Raw genomic sequence first — 13,813 nt, 5'->3', positions numbered from 1 at the left:
GGACCCATGCCCTCACACAGGTACCAGCCATGGAGAGGAGAGTTATACAAGTTCACAGACTTTATGACACCACCCTCGGCTCACACAGGGACTTGTACTTAACAAAGACCCCCTAACCCCCCCCCCCCCCCCCCCCCCCCCCCCCCCCCCCACTGCGAAAACATTCCATCCAAATCTCTCTCCAGCCCTAGCAACAACCAGCCTTCTCAGACACTGCGTGTGAGAAGGGAACATTTGACTTTAATACCGGTGGATGGAAGCCTTCCCATATATCAGTGTGTGTGTGTTCATGTGTGTGTGTCCAAACAGCGTAAAAACTAGAAAGTAGGTCCCGTCTCTCACAGTACTGAGTCCCGCTGACGAACAGCCTACGGGCTGACTTGGACACCACCACAGACATCTAGGCTGAGAAAAGCTGCTTTGCTCCTGCCAACCTGGTGAACCTAACCTACCCCCTTCCCTGGCAGAACTACAAAAAAAGGGCCCTGAAGACTACACCATCAGTCACCCAACAGTGCGGAGGACTGGCGGAGGCAGAGGATCAGCCCTGTACATTTCTACCTGGAATAACAACCTCCATTTCATTCCTCAAACACTTTGTTTTATGAGAGTTACATTACCTGGCTGACAAATAAGTGAAAAAAAAAAAAACACCAACCCCCCCTTTGGACAAATGTTCCCTTCATATGACGGCTGCCTTCATATGAGGTAAAGTACACATAACAATGGTGTCTTTAATGCATTAATGTCCCTATCTCCCTGCATTAGCTGTCCCTTCATTGACTCCACTGGAGACAGCAGATCCCTGGGGTGAAGGATATCCACAGCTTTATCTGATTACATGTTGGCCTATAATTAACAGGCCTCTCTGTGTGTGTGTGTGTGTGTGTGTGTGTGTGTGTCTGCTCACCAGCTGCAGGGCGAAGAAGAGGATGAGGAGGACTACACAGCAGAGCATGGACAGGCCCAGCAGCAGCACCAGCGGCTGGTACTGGCTGATACAGGAGAACTTGCGGTACAGAGCCTCATGTTTCAGCTCCTGGTCGTTCAACAGGTACTTCCCCTTGGCTGGCATGGCGAACACTCCTCCTCAGACTGGCATAGCAAAGTAGATGTTAAACCAAACCAACCCAACTCACTTCAAGTGTGTGTAGTGAGTGTGTGACTCAGAGAGTGTGTGTGCCCAGTCTGGTCCAGAGTTGCTGGCTGTTCCAGTTTTACAGGCTGTTTCAAGTCATGCCGCAGGAGTGCAGTTGGTGTTTTTTCCCATCCAGGGCATCTCACATGTCTTGGTCCATTTTCTCTCACCGTTCTTTGCCCTTTCGCTCTCTTTCTCTCCTTTTTTTCCACCCTTCTTTACTCTCTCTCTTATCTCCTTTTGTATTTGGCAAAAAGACACAGTTCTTCCTCGCCGGTTACTGGGCTCCTCTCCTTAGAGAGGTTGAATAATGAACCAGCGGCTGGGAGGCGAGGGGAGGGGAGACAGAGGGAGGAGGAGGGAAGATAGACGGGTCGTCAAGGGGTCCAACAGGATTCAGGATGTCCCAGAGGCACTGAACAGACAGAGAGGCCCGCGGCAGCTCCACCCACTGGTGATGGTACAGTCACTGACCTGGGGAGGGGGAGGGAAAGGAGAAAGAGAGAGAGGGAGAGAGAGACAGACAGACAGACAGAGACACAGAGAGATCTACTGAATTAATGGTGAGTGCAGTAAATATACACTGTGGCCTATAAAGAGTTAATGACTTTGCTTTGAGCACTTTCTCTTGCGCTATTACAGGGTCATAAAATTCAGTAAAATCTTGTTGCTTTCCACCCTAAAAGTCACTCTGTCACACATGAACAAACACACGCAGATACACACACACACACAATCAAAAACAGGCAAGAATAAGCACATAAGCTTTCCTTTGAAACTAATATGACCTCTTATTAACCAACATTACTTTAAAATCTTTCTTTTCTACTGAAACATCAAAGATAAATTGAAACAATTACAGCTGAATCCATTTTACAGGAAATGACTAAACTGTCTACAACTGAATACAGTAGTTAGACATCCCCCAATTACAAAGACAGCGCTTATAAAGCCAGGGCAGGGTCTGTAAATATATATGTACACATTGAGGAAGCCAATGAGTAGCCTCCAGAGTTCTTCCCAAGAATAAAGCCCTGTCTGTGTTCATCCCAGCCCCAGCCCCTGTTTGGCCCGGGCGTCCATGGAGAGCTGCCACGATGACGACAAGCTCCTCTAATGAATAACATTTCCATGGGGCTGATTTGCTGGAGTATATACGCCATCGAGGGATGAACTCCTGCTCGGTTGAAAATCACGTCTTAATTTTGCAAATGACGGCTTAATTTTCTCATCAGACAGATCACATGAGCATTGTGGAGTGGGATTAGTGCATGCTAAGAGCAATATCTTTTCTAATGATGTCCATGACAGAGTAGTAAAAGATGAACAGAAAAAGCACAATGGACTATATTGAAACTGAGTCATGCACACGTCCTGTCACAATAAATGACTGTTGGAAAACATCAATGAGGGCCTTATGAGTCAATATTGTATTACCTGTGAGACAACAGCAGTCTACCAAGTTAACATGGCTGATGGGCTGTGTTATGTGGCTGTATTGTGTTGGCTGTGCTCTGTGCGCCTAGCCTCCTCTCCCAATAAGAAGGCCTCTAAAATGTCCAGATTAGCTGTACTGTTCCCCTCTCCATCTGCTGGTTGGCAAACAGGAAGTTTGCCCAGTGAATCACAGGGGCCATGTTGTATTTACACATCAGATTCTGGAAGAAGGAGCTGGCCTGGCTCTTTTGGAAACACACAACGCCCTTATCTGTCAGTTTAATACGGGAGGGGAGGGGGAGAGGGGGAGTGGGGGGGGGGGGCGGGCAACGGCTGGTCTTTGTCTCACCTAATGATAAAGAAAACATAGAACAAAGAATCATAGCTAGATAAAACTTAGATGAAAGTACCAGGAGGCCAATGTGACTTCTTGCTGTCTGGAACGGGGTCCGAATAGAGGGATAATGTGAACAAACCTGGCATGTTAATCAATAGAAACCTAATTTTTGTCATCTGACTGCAGCAGTGCACACGCCTTTGTTCCTGGTTTGTCTTTTCATGTGGTAACCATCACCAGATGCTGAATGCCATAAAAGAGCCGTGAATTTGCAGAGGTGCTGGACCAAAAACAGGAGACAGAGAGAGAGGGAGGAGGGGGTGGTGGAGGAGGAGGAGGGACACCTGTGGGATGTGTGAATGGGGAACCAGACAACCAGTCAGGAAGCAGGTCATATGCAGCAGCAAGCAGCTTAGTCACAGCGGAGGGGATGGGGGGTAACTGTGGTCCGGTCCCATTTACAGCCAGGTTTACATTTTCCCTTTCACTGCGTCTGACTAGGACAGCCTCCTTGTGTTACTACCGTCTCACACAGCCCCCTTGCATCAGTACACCATGTTCCCCTACTCGTCGGCACCCTACATTCTGCGTTTAAAGGGGGGTTAGTTAAAGCAATGAGGAAGGGGGGGAAAGCACATACTGTAGTCAGGATCTGGCTTCTCTCTGGGCAATAGGGACTTGAGCTGGAGAAAATCTTCTTAGACATCCACTCACTGTTTACAAATGGGAAATGACTAAGACAATATACAATGTAAACACACACAGGAACATCTAGGCATACTTTTCCCCACATGTTGTACATGGGAATTGTGTAACAATAACTCATTTAGATGAATTGGTCAGTATGCAATTCACCTTCTGAATCTCACCACCTACCAATATTGATAGTTCTTGGCAATAATTGGGTAGTTGTGCATAATAATGAACATCCATCTTGAATTTGTCACATTTACACACATTCAGTGACATGAAAGTGGCAGTAACTTGAAAGTGGGAGTGCCTGTATGTTACTGTATGACACAGTAGTGAACGTGTGAAGTACACACACACACAGGATTATCACTAAGCATGACAGCGCTTGAGTATGGCAGTTAGAGTGGCCACTACCTCTGCCTCTTTCTCCTCACAGAGGACAAGGGGACGGTTATTATCTACAAGCCTCAAGGGAAACTTCTGCTTATCACCGTTCCACAGGGACCATTTCCCCTCTCAATCTGCTCTTGCTGTCCATTTAAACTGAGGGGGGGTGGGGGGGGGGGGGTCACTAACTAACTAACTAGCACACAGGTTGGTATCAACCCTCCATTGTTTGTTCTTGGCTCCCTTGCAATGACTCTCCTCTTGTAGGTGGTGCTCCTTGTCACCCTCCCAGTCTGTTCAGCCCATGTACTGAATGACACTTACAGGGCATTGTTGTTGTTGTTGTGAAACGATGGCGCACCGTACAATACGCAGTGGTGAAGAGGTCAGGGCAGCTGGAGGCCAAGAACACACTGAGGCCAGAGAGATGGCACAAGACTGCCGGGCTTCCAGTACGTTTCGTTTCCAGACACTCGCCTAGGCGCTCGTTCGCGAGACAACGGCCTGATATTACAGTCCCTGGCCTGACAGTGCTTTATACTGCATTTCTAAAGTTGCCATGGCGAGCAAGGAGCCAGCGGATCTGAGTCCCCGACGCCAAAGCGAGGCCGAGAGAGCGGACAGAAGCGTCCGCTTCAATAGACTGGAGTCTCTCCACCGCAGCATGAATAGCAGTAACTGCACTGTATTGTCTGGGAGGCCTTTTTCCCCTCTTTGAAAGCCAGGCGATTGAAGGGAGGAGGTGGGGGTGGAGAATCTCAGAGCGGATTCCCAAAACTGTCATTATTGACTCTCTTAGAACAGCGCCAGCACAAAACCCTGCTGACGTCAGCCGTGGACAGAAACACGCAGGCCTTAATACGCCGTCTCAAGCTGCCTGGCCACACTGAGGCCCGGGGGGCGGGGGGGGGGGGGACTGGAGCTTAAAGAGACTGGATGTTGCTTTGTTTGTTTTTTTATCTGAATGTCAACAGTGATTTTACTAGCAAACCGAAGAGTAGGTGTTGACACTTTTGAGGTGAATATGGCCTGGGCTACATGAGGGCTTGAACTTTTCACTTTTTTCACGAGGAAGATGACAAGTGCGAGTCATCCTCCAGCTAAACCAATCCCTTCACATATGAAGCAATACAGTAGTGTGAGCTGATAACCTATGACCCACTATTATCTACTGCCTTAGTTACTACGAATAAAATGCCCAATGGCAATCTGGCAAGGCCGTGAACAAACCAACACAGGCTTTGTGGGCTTTTTATTGCGAGCAAACAAGCAGGTCTGTATAAATCCTTTCTAGTGTTCTGCTTTCACAGGTTCCTTTTGGGTTACTCTCCACATGGTTGGACAATGAGAGAAGGACAACGGTCATCCTTTATGATAAGCCCCATTCACGGCTCTGTCCGTTTTTAGGAAGCCAGGTCAGGTCAGGGTTGAACATTCTAACCTCCAATCCTGGCTCCCATAGATCAGCCCGCTGGTTTGTGCACAGCTACTTGGCATCATCAGAAATCCAAAACCCCAGCAGTCATACAGAACTGTTTGTATTAATAACAAAAGACTAGGCTACTCTTTACTCAGCAAACAATATATGGAAAATACTGATTAAATAAGAGAGTGCAAATGCTCTCTTGAGTAGGTCAACATAAGGCTATCTCCTAACCATTGGTAGTGTGTTTCATAAGCCAGAGAATGCTTTCATAATATTCTCTACCCTGACAGAGGTACCTGAGGATTCACACAATACTGAAAAGCCTTGCCCATCTGTTGAGGATAAGCACACTGTAAAGCTCCCTTTTATATGAGAGCAGAGAACTTTTCGCTGTTGTGGAAAATGTGCTCTGGACAAAATGGATGGAGGTCCAATACAATGGTCATCTCTGACTACCGTGTCCACATGCCACAACAGGACAGAGATCCAAACCTTGCATCACACGGCTCTTTCAGGTAATGTAATGTACTTGCACTGCAGCAAATCCTCGCTGAACTGAAGTTAACACTGAACCAGGGATTTAACAGACTAATGATGACCAACTCTGCTTCCTGACATCACAACGTAGCTCCTGAGCAGGGCCCTGTACTACGAAGCTTTAACACGCCCGGGATAAATTCTCGTTATCTTGCTTCACTAAGCCTAACAACCGCAATCACGCTAAGCAGTATCACAACGGTGGTTATCAACTCCTTAACTCAACCCAGTTTTCCTCAATTGAGTGATGAGCGTGTTTACATAAAAAGGGGCGTGTTTGCAAAATATGACCAATTACAAACATGGACAAGCCTGAGTGCCGTACTTCACACAAGAGCAAACATAATTTGCTTTAATAATCGAAAAAAAAAAAAATTATACGAAGAGTTTAAGAGCATAATTCAAGCGAAAAGCAACACGTTGGGAAAGAAATTGCAGACTGAATGAGTAAGTTAATGGCCTTCTCAATATCACTCTAGTACAGGGTTGAGAACCACTGCTCTAGTAGATCTGACAAAATACAATGGTGTTTTCCATCCAATTAGATCCACGGGATCTTCGACAAATGATGATGCCATTTTTCAAGACGATGACCATGGTGATCTATCCTGGTAAGAAGTGAACCACCGTGGTGACACTGAAAATCAACAGTTAAACCGAAGTTACCTCACTAACCCTAAATCCGGCTTCGTAGTATTGGGCTCTGATCTGAATGATGTGTAAACACCTGTAAAACCCCCAATCCCTTTGTCTTTCTCTTCTGTCCACTACGGCTGTGTTGAACGAACTCAAAGAAAATGTTTCGCTCTCTCCAAACAAAAACGTTGCCAAGTTTCATAATGAGACTGTTCCATTCATTTGCGAGGTACTCTTTAAGGATGTTATCCGTGTAATCCAATGATGATGTATGATCAAGCCCCAGGGGCCAACACAACCCAGACAGTGGATGGAACACCCACACACACACACACACACACACACACTAAGACCATGCAGGGACACCAGAGTCCACCTCACCCCGGCCTCACAAATCAGACAACTGGCTGCACAGCTGGCATATGTACAGCAATGCACATGTAGGATTAGATTAGGCACCCCAACCCACCCCTCAGGATCATCCAGTGATATTGAATTAGCGCCGTGCAGCGAGGGGAGCTGCTGAGTGCTAATCATGTTAACAGGATGCTGTCTCAGGGCTGCTTTCACCTCATACCACTTCTTATTTAGGATAAACACAGGAGGCGCTGGTGAGAGCGCCGCGTGGTCGGAAGCTGCCCCTTGTCCTTCAAGTGTTTCACATTCACTTCCACAAATGCGCTGTCATAAGTGGAGGCTATCCATTTTGCTGCAATAGCAAGTCAGCACGCGTGCGCGCGCACACACCCACACACACACTTACCTTCCTGGAGAGGACATCAATGTTATTGGTTAGAGATACAAAAGATGTCATGCATGGATGCTAACGCAATCATACAGGGGAAAACCAATACCGACATCTGATCACTTCCATCAGACAGGGTCATTTCCTGTTCTTGAGATAGTGGTAGGATTGTGATGAGAGCCACTGCGTACACACACAGCAGAGCTGTGTTTGACAATATTGTAGTCAACAAACACGCCTTCCCTATAGTTCAAAGCACCATAAGAGTCTGAGAAAACCAGAGCCTGACAAAGAAAACTCAAGAGGAAAGAATACACAGAAAGGAAGAAGAAGACAGCATTGTTTTCCAGTCAGTGCAGCCAACCACATCCCCATTTCTGGTTTCATAACCCCTCAGTCAGCTGGCTTCTGGGAGAGCCCTGGTCAGGGCCCACTGCCAGCCCCAGCCTGGGCGCTCTCAGAAGCTTAGCCCTGGGAAGTGGCTCCTAAACAGTCTCTGACGCACCCCCCCCCCCTCCACCAAGACCCACCAGCCACCACACAAAACCAAGATGCTTTCCTCCCCTTGCTAACCGACGAACCCGTTTCGTAGACGTCAAAGTGAAACCTCGACACAGAGGCCCACAGCATATCACAGCAGTGGAGTGCTCCGCCAGTTAACAACGGGACGCCATTCTTGAAAATGTGTTGTTCGGGCCCCGGGAGGACAGGATACTCAGATGTACCCAACAACAGTCATTTTCCACAGTGCCATAAAGTTGAGGGTGTTGACAAGGCCATCTGGTGCATGCTTGGTGCACCGAGCTGTTACACTGGCGCGCTCTCCACCTGGTAATGAGCAGAGCAGTTACAAGCCTCACGTCCAAACACCAAACTGTGTGTCTAAAGAGTGGATACAGTACCCTGATTTACTTATATGACCTAACAGACCTATATTGTCCTGTCTATCTATCAATGGATCATATCCACCCACTCATCAAGTGTGCAGCTGGTACTTTCCATACTGGGATGTTACTTTGAAGCTAAAGAACTAAAGCAGGCATATTCCCCACCGTATTCCCTGTAGGGCATCACCAGAGGTTTGGAGGAAACATATTCCATGATTTTCCTCATTAAACACATGCCCTGTTTTCTTTCGGAAGCACGGACAATGGAGGTGGAGGAGACTGGAGGGAAATCCCTGCAGCGCTGTAATGTGCTGACCTGCAGCCACTTGGTTACTCCCCTCGAACCATGCCATCTCCACCCGTGTGTGAGTGTGGTGTGTTTGTGTGTGTGTGTGACTGAGTCAGTGAGACTGTGTGTGTACACATTTGTCTGTCGTTGTGTATGTGTGTCTCTCTGTCTCTCCATCTGCATGTGAGTGTGTATAATGTGTGTGTGTGTGTGTGTACATTCATCTGTCGTTGTGTATGTGTGTCTCTCTGTCTCTCTTTCTGCATGTGAGTGTGTATAATGTGTGTGTGTGTGTGTGTGTGTGAAAGAAAGAAAGAGTCTCAGTCTCTCCGTCTCTACGCCAGTCCTCTTCGTGGACCTCCGTGGACCCTCACCACCCTTCATCTACTGCTATCAGTCTTTTCTCTTAAGAGACCATAATAGATGAACATACAGTACAACAAAGGTGTAGGGGGTTAAATATTGGCCAAACAACCAAAACATATTCCCCTATGGTTTAAAGGAAGATGGGAAACTGAACAGTGTATTAGCATGAACCAAATAATTCCAATGGAATTAGTTATTTGACTCTATGGGTTAAATCAGAGCAAGAATGGTCAAAGGTTAAATGAAATATACATTTAACAACATTGCAAATGAATGACAGCGTGTTACAAAATGAAGGTCAACTCTTACCTACGCTACCATGATTATTGTAAATCAGAGACAGCAAGATGTGAGCAAAGAGAATGAGTACAAGGACAAGCCAGAGCTGAGGAGAAGGTCTCAGGAGATGAAAAATCCACAGAACAATGCTTCACCATTCCCTTTATACACAAGGACAACCAATCAGACCAAATATTGACCGTTACTTATCAACATATGACTAGCAATGCACAGTAAGTTACACAATAGGGTGAGAGCCATCAAGTAGAGACCCTGTCCAGCAACTCCAGATTTGAGCATATGAGAGGTGGGGAAGGCAGGATGACACTCAGCCTTACAAAGGCTCTAATATGGAAACAGCTTGGAGGTAACCTCTGTCCCAGTGTTTGTGGAGCAGAGGGAGGTTTTGTTTTGAATTAATAACAAATTGAGGAAAGCCACTTTTACACAGATAGCGTGACAAACAACAACAAAAGAATTACGCACTAATGGGTAACGCACTTATTCCCTGTGCCTAATCACCAGCAAATAAAGGAATGAGGATACATTGGTAGCACTTACATTAGCACAGTCAATTCATAAGGGAATGATAAATAAAAATGCTTATGATCATGCAGTAGGTACCAGACAAGAACACACACACAACTATCATATTGTCTCAAAGAATCCATTCAGGCTCAAACCGCAATGTTCAGACGGACCAATCCAATGTTCAAACGCAGCAGTGCATTAGTGTAACAGTAGAATAAAGCTTTTAGGGACAGGGGATTAAAATTCCCTGGGTGAGTCCGTGCGCAGACTCTGATTCTTCCTCCCCCACGCCCCCACCCCAACCGTATTTTTTAATCCTTGCTAGTGTATATCATATGATCTGGAACCATTTAGCCTTCATATTCTCATGGCCAGCGGCCCCCTACCCTCTCCTCAGGTGGTCTCCAAGCGTGGGGAGGGGGGATTAGCACTGTAACGAAAACCTTTGTTGAAGAGTGAAGTATTGCATGTGTAAGTCCTCCTGCAGGGGCCGATGGTGATAACCCTAGTGCTGATGCTGCTGATAACAGTCCCGGGGCGTTCTGATACAGAATCAGACTCTGTTTCCCACATCTGGCCTCATGCTCTGTGGCCACCTCATCTGAACAGTGGCTCTCATGACCCAACGTGGTCCTGGCGACACCCCTGACAGACGCACAACAAAGCTGTATACAGTCTGATAGGTGTCACTGACACTACATCCACTCTCCTTACTTACCACTTGGCATTCATTAGCCAAGAGAGTTGAAGGCATTTTTAGAACGCTTCAAGAATGTGTCAGTTCTAAAACGTAAAGATTCGAAAATGTCAATGTTTTACTTTGAGGACTTCAAAAGAGCACGGTGTGTCATTCTGTCAGTTAACTGCAGCATGTTAGCGATCAGGGGCACGACCACTTACCGTGTTAGAAGCAGAACTAATCTCTTTCAGTGTGTTGATCCGAGTGTGAATGTTGTTAACCTCTAGGGTGACACATGCGCCATGGTGAAGAAAGGAGTTTAACAGTAAGGTCAACCTGGAAAGGCCTTTAAATTGATCTTCTGCACCTTGGAATTGCCTTCCTGTCTGATGCGACCACTTCCAGCGGTCAAAGAAGGAGAGGAAAAGCAGAAGCAGCCTATTACTATGAAGAAAAAGAACAGGAAATCACAACCCTGAAGAGCAGCCTTGTACGCTTTGCCTGAGAAAAATACAAAAGAAACAGGAAAAACCATGTGGTTTGTGTGATTAAAAAGAAATGTGTATCGTATACATCAGAATTTAGTTTTGGAATAGGCACCAGTGTGTATACATGTGGTACTTCACTTCAACTTCTTGGTGACGAGCATGTGTGTGTGTGTGTGTGTCTGCCAGGCAAGCCAGTGCACTTAAAAAGCAACAGCTGCCTGGCCCCAGGCCCAACCACTGAGGACCAGAATGTCTACCCACACCCTCACACACACCCTCACACACACCCTGACAGGGCCGAAGAGCATAGCTGTGGAGTGGAGCATGGGTGGACACTGGACAGCCTGGGAGGACACAAATCACCACTCAAGCAGTGATCTTTCCTTGATGAAGTTGCATCAACAGCTGGCCCTTTCAGCAACTGGGGGGAAAAAATATTCTATCCGATATGGTGGGGCTGTTGGGAAATTAAGTCAAATCTCGCACATAAGGGCTAAACTGTGTTAGCTTCTGTTGGCCATAACAGCTTAAAAAAAAAAAAAAAACATATGCAGAAAGTCCAAATGAGCGGTTGTCATGTACCCTAAGTGTAGCACGACACGCACAGTCAAGGTCTCGATTACAGCTGCGCTGCACTAAAAAGACATCCAGACAGAGGGAGTGACGCATGATAGGCAAGGGGGAGCTCAGGGGAGATCTCATTACCGCGAAACGTCCCCTCACAGGAGAACTGGAGTGGATAGAGCCCGAGGATTTGGCTAATGGCATCCCTTTCCCTCAGCTGCTGTCTTGTCATTAATGGTGATTATGGTGCTGTGTCCAACTCTGGGTTTGACTGTGTGTGTGTGTGTGTGTGTGTGTACCCTGTCTGTAGCCAGAGTAAGATGTCAGGCTCATAGATACTGAAACCAAAACATCCTGTATGACATGGTACCCTGCCTCTAGAATTGTACCACCCCCTCCTCATGTGCTGCCTTTACATCTGCCTTGCTGTCTCTGATGGCGTACAACACCTCCTCAGTCTCAATGCACCCTTTGTTTACAGCCGGCCGAGCCCATATGTGCACGGCTAGGGTTACAGGCCCAATTTAAAAGCTCCCCCTGTATTCACCTTCAGGAGCTGGAATGTGTCCGAAAAAGGTTATTGTCTAGCAACCCACACAGGCCAGGAATGTCTGGAAGGACGAGCACCCTTTCTGTGTGGTTTCTGTGGTAGGGATAGATGGTGAGGAGGATCGAGGGAGAAGTTTTCTGAATGTGTCTGCTCCTCCCTGGCTGAATCACTTTTGGAAAGAGATGACCATCATCTGGATTCATGAGTATCCATCCCGACACTCACTCCTGAGTCATGGTTTATTCACCTCTCCCAAAGTCAGTGTGAAGACACTATTTAAGGGCTTCAGCACTAAATACCCCATCAGGTATGTCCATCACTCACTTGAGTGCCATTGTCTTGATTCAGAGTCGTTTATAACTTTAGGGACCCATGAAACCTATCTACATGCTCTTTTCAACTTTAAAGAGCAATTTGACATGGCTTCAAAGCATAGCCCTCAGAGGTAGCTAATGTAGCCATCTGCCCAGAAGCCACAGGAATTTCCCTACTTTCGCTAGATTTCACAGGGCTCATTGTTCAGAACCTTCCAAATTTCCACTTACCACCTGGTGTTAGATAACTACATACATATACTCACACACTCACTCACTCACTCCACATGTATGAAAAACAGGGTGTGGGTTTGAAAAGGACTCATAAAAAAACATTCAACGGTTGTGCTTTATGAGGTGTCCTTCAGCTCCACATGCTATGCATTTGCACTGGCTGTGTCACATCTTTCAAAGCAGTCCTGCCAAAACAATTAATCTCAGTTCAATTTATTATCCTAATGATTTTCATTGTCTACACCATCATAGACCATGACGTTTTGCTAGAAGACAATCACGCTCCTCTGTACTCATGGTGTTGCTTCTCATAAGTAAACGCTTGTTGGGAACTAAGCCATTGCTGCAGATGTCATGGAAAGATTCTGGTGAGGAAGACATGAATTATCAAGGTCATCTCAGGACAGAAAACAGTTCTCTCTCCATCTCTCTCACTACACCCCATCTCCATCTCTCTCACTACACCCCAATGTGGATGACTCGTGAGTACTTCTTACAATGTTTAAATGTCTGGAGTGTCAGAGCAGGAAATGACTGGCCAGGGCAATTGTTCTTTACATACGCTCTCTCCGTCTCTCTTTCACATAGAAATGTCTCAAACACTCGTCTGCTACAAGCAAGCATAATGTTGCTCTACCTGAGCCATTCTTGCCTCAAGGCCAACCTTAAACTGTAGAAGTCGTCAACCACATCGTCTCATTTCCTTGGCAACCATGACTCATTTCCCTGACAACACTCTTGCAGGGAAGATTCATAAAGAGAAGCTCCAGCAGCTGCAACAGTTTCAGTTATCGTATTTGGACGCACTTTATAATTTACCATTATCCCAGAACAAAGCAGACAGTACATCATCAAGTTTTCAGATTGATTAACTGGTAACCGAGGGGCTTTCAGATTGAGATAGCTATACCAAAACCTGCAACCCCCCACATAAAGTTAGCCCATCCCAGACTCTAAAGAATGTATTTAATATTTAATAATTTAGTATTTAATATTATACACCTCGACCGAATACCTCTTAATTAATGTTTTATTTTTAGGATCACGTATTACCCTGCATATGATATATATACGCATATGCAAATTAGGTAGAATCCAGAAGATTCTAAGTAAAAATCAATATCTGGTCTGACCTCACCTGAAAGCCAATGCTCTAGTAGCTTCCACACGGGAGGTCACTACTACATATGACAGCCTAACAAAGACACCTGTGTGTGGGGAGGAAGCTCCATCCAAGTTATCAAGTTACCCACAAACATCAGCCAAATTCACCATCATCATAATGCATCATCGATC

The 13,813-nt window shown here is 46.2% G+C and overlaps 1 protein-coding gene across 3 annotated transcripts in view; it reads right to left on the bottom strand.

Moving 5' to 3' along the window:
* adcy7 (adenylate cyclase 7) overlaps window positions 1–13,813 on the bottom strand; it is a 35,693-nt gene that overhangs the window by 16,973 nt on the left and 4,907 nt on the right. For all 3 annotated transcript variants that reach the window (XM_067248665.1, XM_067248667.1, XM_067248666.1), the window contains exon 2: window positions 911–1,612. In XM_067248665.1, coding sequence (XP_067104766.1) covers window positions 911–1,075 — 165 coding nt within the window. In that variant the 5' untranslated portion in view covers window positions 1,076–1,612. The remainder of the gene's footprint in view (window positions 1–910; window positions 1,613–13,813) is intronic.

Source organism: Osmerus mordax, chromosome 13, assembly GCF_038355195.1.
Source record: "Osmerus mordax isolate fOsmMor3 chromosome 13, fOsmMor3.pri, whole genome shotgun sequence".
NCBI lineage: Eukaryota > Metazoa > Chordata > Actinopteri > Osmeriformes > Osmeridae > Osmerus > Osmerus mordax.
This window is presented reverse-complemented; position numbering and strand designations above follow the sequence as displayed.